This window comes from Orbicella faveolata, unplaced genomic scaffold, assembly GCF_042242905.1.
Source record: "Orbicella faveolata isolate gen_17 unplaced genomic scaffold, um_ofav_v1 contig_29, whole genome shotgun sequence".
Taxonomy (NCBI): Eukaryota; Metazoa; Cnidaria; class Anthozoa; order Scleractinia; family Merulinidae; genus Orbicella; species Orbicella faveolata.
In genome coordinates, this window is record NW_028301557.1 from 49993 (window position 1) to 57500 (window position 7508).

General features: G+C 41.4%; 1 protein-coding gene and 1 pseudogene across 1 annotated transcript; one reads left to right on the forward strand and one right to left on the reverse strand.

The window, feature by feature from the left end:
• Positions 1–219: 219 nt before the first annotated feature.
• LOC149106959 (uncharacterized) lies at positions 220–1047 on the reverse strand (annotated as a pseudogene).
• Positions 1048–3347: 2300 nt separating this feature from the next.
• LOC149106960 (uncharacterized) lies at positions 3348–7181 on the forward strand. The gene is made up of 4 exons (XM_089297256.1): positions 3348–3918; positions 4384–4902; positions 5237–6124; positions 6880–7181. The coding sequence occupies exons 1-4, from the start codon at positions 3348–3350 to the stop codon at positions 7179–7181; spliced, it is 2280 nt and encodes a 759-aa protein (XP_089153382.1).
• The last annotated feature ends 327 nt before the right edge of the window (positions 7182–7508 follow it).

Genomic DNA, 7508 nt, shown 5'->3' on the forward strand with positions numbered 1-7508 from the left:
AAGGGGATCTTATAACCAAAACTTAGAGTATCTAAAATAAACTTAGAGGCACCAATGCTTTATCAATAAGAAATATTCGATTTAAGCCTACCCTTAACAATAACCTGACTAGAGCCTTCAAAATATTCAGCAAAGCCAGAATCAAGAGAAATGTGATCCAAGTCTAAGTCAAAGTCAGAATACTTATCTGGACCCAATCTTGCAAGAACATTTGCCAAATCAGACGGTTGTTGACTTTGTGGATGTTGAACTGGCGCCAGTGTTGGTGAAACTACCTCTTGTCTTGTAGAAAAGAGGGCAGGCTGGCGAATTAGCCCAGTATCCTCGCTGATTGCAGTTAAAGCAGACGTCCGAAGGCTGGACTTGTCGGGCGGCACGAAAGGGTGACGAAAATTCGAGTGAGCGGCAGAAAATGGAAGAGACGTAGTAGAAACAGAAGACCCAGACCCTTGTGCAGCTTGAAAATCTCGGGATTTAGGAGCTCTTGAAATCCTTGAAACACGAGGTTTGGAAGACTTCTTGTTTAATATTGGTAAGCGCACGTCGCTCAGCCACTCGAAGTTTCTTCTTGTCTTCAGAATTTTCGGCGAGCTCGTCGGACTCATATTCCTCGACTACAGCCCAGCCAGCGGGACTTTTGTCAGCAAAGCGGATCATGAACTTAATGCGTTTCTCGAAGTCAGACTTGGCCTTTTGGAGATGTTCTTGAACACCCAGCAGGTTTACCTCGGACAAATTGGAGATAGCCAGATCAAGGCAGTCAAGGAGCTGGGTATTAAACTCAAACTGGATTCTGTTACCTTTAAACTGAAGTGAACTAGCTGCCTTAGAGTCTGTTTTCAATTTCTTCAGTTCTCGCCGAGTCTCAACCTCGCGTTCGTCTAATGATCGCTTGAAATCACCAAACGTTTTCTGCAACTTCGCATCAAGGAGAGAAGAAATCAGCGAGATCATGTCAGAATTAGAAATGTCTGTCGACTGAGGTTGGGATGATGCAGTCTCCGGCGGTGGATCAAGCATTGCTCGAAATTTACTAAAACAAAATTTCCAAAATGAACTGATCAAAAGCGGAGATGCCGTCGAAGTGACAACTCCTTAAATATTAACTTCTTAGTATAATTACGTAACCTGCATACGAACGAATCTACATGCCAGCACAAAAATATCTTACAATACCAACGTGAAAAATTATAGTACTCGTGCAGTATGCTTGAGAGCTCATCGTTGCCGGGAATTGAGGGGAATCGAAGTACGGAAGATATTTGGCAAAAGTGCCAACACTTGCGGCAAGAATTATATGCATTGCACTAATGTCCTTCATTGAGTGTTACGCATTTAAACGTGGTCACACTCCCTCAAGCATACTGATCGTACCAAATTATCTACGTACGTGGATATGATTCGTATATGTAATAGGACTACATGCTGCCCAATTTGGAAATAATTGGATGAAAAAAGTTCCGAAGACAGCCAAAATTAGACGAGGCCACAGGCCAAGTCCAATTTGGCTGTCAGAGGAATTTTTTGAATGCAGTTATTTTCAAATTGGACAAGCATGTAGTCCTGTTACTTATTAATTATAGAGCTCGTGAGGTAATACAGCTTTGCAAGGAAGACTACAGTAACTGTCTCTAAAGAAAAACAGATTGGGTCCTCGATCTTCCGAAAGTTGGGAAAGCTTCGAAAATATCCGGTGATCTTCGGAGATCGCCGGAGATTGTCACTAGTCTTCGAAAATCCTGGGAAGTGTTTAGGTGATCTTCGGAAATCTTCGGGTGATCTTCGGAAATCTTCGGAAGTGTTCGGGTGATCTTCGAAAATCTTCGGAGATGTTCGGGGATATTCGGAAATCTTCGGAAGTGTTCGAAGATCTTCAGAAATCTTCGCGAATTATCGTGTGATCTTTAGCAATCTTCGAAAGGTTTCGTGTGGCCTTCGATAATCTTCGGAAGGTCAATAGCTTAATTTCATTGGTGCAACAAACTGTCCTATTTTTTCCCAAATTGGACAGTTTCTGTGTTTTTCTTCAAAGTCCTTATAGAAAACTGTCCAAATTAAATCCCAAATTGGACAGGTTTCAGAAGTTAAAAAATAATAGCTGTGCTGACAATGTTGGATTAACTGACTACTATATAATTAGGTTAATTAATTAATGCGAAAATGTGGATAACGAAGTGTCAAGTTTGCAAGTTCCTATCATAGCTGTGCTCCTAATCATCCTATTACTAGCTGTGGTCACCTTTGTGTGCGTTCGGTTGTGTAGTGCAGGCAAAATCGTGTGTTTATGATAATATTATAGCGTGATGAAAAAAAGAAATCCAAAATAAATTATACATCTGCCCTTTTCCAGCCAAATTTACTCGGGTTCTAATTATCCGTATTCTACTATACGGCCCGCTAAAATTTAAAGCTGTTTTTGTTGCCAAAATGTTTTGTGATTTATTGCCAAGTGTTCTTAACTTTTTAAGCAAGTAATAGTTTAAAACTTTCTTTTACTTCTAAAATTGTCTATTGAAGTCTGCTAACGACTTAAGAGTCAATTATTAAACGACGATTTCAAATTGGCTCGTTTTGCTTTCGAGGTGCTTCAGAAATTCGAAGCCGTTCCGGGTGAATAGGAATCGTTCCCGAACCCGTCAGACACCCAGTACAGATATAATAAATATCTTACTGACCTCGTTAACTCGGTCTGTATTGTAAGTTAAGGATCCTCGTTTTTCCCCTTCGATTTATGCCCCGCGCGCTTCGCCCTTGGGCTGTAAATCGATGGGGAAAAATCTTGGTCGGTAACTTACAGTACTGCCCTCGAACTCGGTTTGTAAGAGGTATTTAAACGGGACTTCGCGAAGATGGCAAGAGTTAGTACTCAGTACCAAGTCCTCCACAATCGCCAAAATCAGTTCCCGCAAAATAAAAAATATCGCCGATTCCCAAAAATAAACTCCCGTGAAAATTTAGTGCCACACGGCAGATTTAAAATGCCCCTTTTCGAAGATAGCATAAATAGCGATAATGCTACTGAAAGAGTGTTACTTACGTTGAAATAGTTCATTGGCGTCACTGGAATGTCCCGTTAAAGAATGTGACATCATACATGCAGTACATAAGTGATAGTAATAAAAATCCCGGATCTTGTTCCTTCGGGTCTAACGTAACTGACTCGTGTTCTGAGTGTGATCTTTGAATCTTTAAAATCCCACCCCATTAAGACAGAAGAAGCGAATTCAACAGGTTATGGGCCCAGAAGAGATGCTCCTGGACGATTTGGAAGATTAATTTTCGATGGGGATGAGCGAAAATACGAGCAATGGGAGGTCAAATTCCTTGGCTACACGAGATTGCAAAAAATGAAAGACGTTCTCGTGTCTGAGAGCTGGGATGAGGAAGCTAATGCTAGCAAAAACGAGGAGGCGTTTGCCGAACTAATCCAGTTCCTAGATGACAAAAGCCCAGCGCTGGTAATGAGAGATGCAATTGACGATGGAAGAAGGGCGCTGCAGATTTTACGAGCCCATTACGCTGGGACTGGGAAACCACGTGCGATTTCGCTTTATACCGAACTAACATCCTTAGTTAAATCAGCGAATGAGTCTGTCACTGACTATGTAATTAGAGCGGAGATGGCGGCAACAGCTTTAAAAAATGCGGGAAAAACTGTAACTGACAGTCTTCTTATTGCAATGGTACTCAAAGGATTACCTCAAAGTTACAAACCGTTTGTTGCGGTTGTCACACAGAGCGAGAAGCAACAAACATTTAGCGAATTCAAAGCCTCTCTAAGAAGCTTTGAGGACACTGAGAAAGCAAGAACAGCAGATAATAACGACTCCATTTTGAAAGCAGAAGACAATTTCCTACAGCTAAAACCACCAGTGAAAGGAAAAGGAAATCTTACCTGCTTCACCTGCATCCAACAAGGTCATTTAACTCGTTTCTATCCCAAGAAGCCCAAAGGAGGGAAGTGGTGCAATACCTGCCGCTCAAGGTCGCACAGTGATTAAGCATGTCGTCATAGAAGAAAGAAAGGTGACAAGGTTAATCAAGTATTTGAGAAAACAGACCAGGACATTGAACACTCATTTGTTTTTGAGACTAATGCCCATGAGGATGAGAATGTCTCTGGCAAGCCTACATCTGGGAAGCCAAACACACTATTAGTTGATTGCGGTGCAACTGCTCATATTATTACTGATTTTGTCTAAGTTTAAAAAGTTTGGTGACACATTTAAGCCAGACAAGCATTCCATTTAATTAGCAAATGGAACTCGAGCAAATAAGGTTGCCCTAAAAAGAGGAGATGTTGATATTACTATCGTCGATTCGTCTGGAACAGCTGTGAAGGCAACTTTGTGAAATGCTCTGTTCATAACATCTTATTCTCAGTTCAAGCTGCAACAGAGAGGGGTGCAAGTGTGGCTTTCCAGCCAGATTCTGCTGAGCTGACGCACAAGGATGGCACAAAGTTTCTCATTGACAAGCATGGCAGATTGTATTATTTGAATACATATGATAACATCACTGACTCTGATTCCGTAAACTATGTACGTCCTATGAATGTCTGGCATCAAATCCTAGGACAATGTAATTATGATGACATTAAGAAACTAGAGAATGTTGTAGATGGTATGAAGATTAGCCATAAGAGCTCTAGCAAACCTAGCGATTGTAGTGTATGTATGCTAGGAAAACCCACACAGAATAGGAATAGAAAGCCTGATGCACGTGCGACTGCCCCACTAGATTTAGTTCATACTGACCTCGCTGGACCTGTTGATCCAGCCTCTAAAGAAGGTTTGGCCTTTACAGATGATTTTTCAGGTGCAGATTTTGTCTACTTTCTGAGGAACAAGAGTGACACAGTGGCTGCTACAGAGATATTTCTGGCAGGTTCAGCCCCTCATGGTAAGGTCAAATGTATGAGATCTGACAATGGTGGTGAGTTTACTTCTGTGAATTTTGAGGCACTTCTCAGGAGGAATCGCACAAGGCATGATACCTCTCCCCCTTTTCACCACACCAGAACGGCACAGCCGAACGGCACTGGAGAACCCTATTTGAAATGGGGAGATGCCTGCCCATACAGCCCAGTTTAGCTAAGGTGTTCTGGCCATATGCTGTTATGGCAGCAGCATACACGTGCAATAGGTGCTATAACAATCGCTTACAGCAAACACCTTAGTTTCCTCTCACAGGTCAGAGACCTAACTAAGCCCCGTTTACCTTGTGTATTTCCCAGAGATTGGTAAGGTGATTAGGCACAGGGTGGTAAAATTCCCTTCGGAGAGTGTTAATGAGAAACGCACTCAAATAGGAAGTCTGTTACGTGATGAAGATGATTTCATGTTGTTACGGCGTAACACTAACCCAGATATGTGTAGTGCATCTGGTGTTAACAGGTCTGAGAAAATCTCAGACGAGCAGGCTGAGGACACTAACCTTGATATGTGTAGTGCATCTGGTGTTAACAGGTCTGAGGAAATCTCAGGCGAACAGGCTGTGAACACTAACCCAGATATGTATAGTGCATATGATTTTCATAGGTCGGAGAAATTCTCATGTGAACAGGCTGAGAAGCTTGTGACTGGAGACAAAACTGATAGGAACCCCCAATCTGTGACTGAAGGTGCGACATACCCCACCAGGGAGAGAAGACGCCCAGCATACCTTAATGACTATGTTACTGATCTGGATGAGGTTATTGCTGAGAGTGACCAGGTATTATCTAGTGTTGATTATTGTTACAAGGTTTCAGCTTTTCCCCAGACATACCAAGAAGCAATTGAATCTCCTGAGTCAGAAAATTGGAAGGCAGCAATGAGAGAAAAAATGGATTCTCTTATCGAGAATGAGACATCTATTCTAACCACCCTACCAGAGGGTATGAATTCAGTAGGGGACCGTTGGGTGTACACTATCAAAGAAGGTTCTGATGGTGCTAAAACCTACGAGGCTGGGTATGCTGCTAAAGGCTATAGTCAAGTGAAAGGTGTAGATTATCAGGAAACATTTGCCCCTACGGCAAATGTCACATCAGTACGTGCTCTGTTGCAAATAGCAGCACAACACGATTTAATTCTACACCAGATGGATGTCAAAACGGCATACCTAAATGCTCCCATTGATTGTGAGATATATATATGGACCAAGCTGAAGGTTCTGAAGCCCTAGTGGTTCTAATGTGAGACTTGTGTATAAATTAAACAAATCCAGTTGACAACTGTATGTACACTAAACAGTTTGGGAGTAAAATAGTTGTAATGCTTCTTTGGGTCGACGACATCATTATTGCAGCAAGTGACATGGTTCTGATGTCTGAGGCTGAACAAATGCTGCAGGAGAGATTCCGCATGAAGGACCAACAACAACAACGACAACAACAACCATTTATTTGTACTCACAATCTATAAAATAATTACAATAAACATTAAATTAGTATAGAGTACTGCCTGCCCAAAATAACCATAAGGGCTAAAAAGAATGGGCAGACATGAAGTTACATAGATTATTTATACAGTTATCAGTCGGTAACACACTTACACACACACACACAAATATAAAGATACAAACAGAATGGAAACTTACAGCGGAACAGAATATATCCTTATGAATTAATTAAAATAATTGTAATATTTAATATAAATCAATAAAGTGTATTTTTAATTTCTTCTTTAATTGAAAATTAAGTAATTTTTTGTCAGACTCATCAAGAGAATTCCAAATTTTAGGTCCCTGATATCTAATGTTGAAGATTCCGAAATTAGTTCTGGTTTTGGGCAATGAATAGGATTGTTTAGAAGCAAGTCTCGTATTATATGCATGAATTTCATTAACTGTAGTAAAATAATGATTAAAAGCTGGGTAGAGTTTCATATTTCTTAGGTATTGATTTTGAACAGGGTGATGGCTTTGTGAAGGTGATCCAGAGAAGATACTTAATCAAAATCCTTGAGAGATTTGAAATGTCTGATTGCAAGCCAAGGGCCATACCATCTGAGCAGAAGTTTGAGTTTGGTAGTGAAACACCTTGTGATCCCAGAAGGTATCGTGAAGCTTTTGGTAGCTTGGTTTATGCTATGACATGTACCAGACCAGACGTATGTTGGGTTGTAAGTAGGTTGTCACAGTTTCTGTCTAGTCCACTTCAGGAACACTGGACTGCAGTGAAGCATGTTTTAAGGTAGTTGAAGGGCACTCTCCACTATGAGCTATGTTACAGGAAATGTGATGATGGCCTAACTTTGGTTGGTTATAGTGACGCTGACTGGGCGTCGTCGGCAGATGATAGGCGAAGTACCAGTGGGTACTGTTTCAGTCTAAACAAAGCTGGCCCTCTTATTTCCTGGAAGTCGAGGAAACAGCCAACGGTGGCGCTGTCATCTTGCGAAGCAGAGTACATTGCACTGTCGGCAGCTATGCAGGAGGGTTCGCACCTCACTCAAGAGTTAAGAGACATCGATGAGGTGTGTGGACCAGTTGTAAGTTTTGAGGATAATCAGGGCGCAATCACC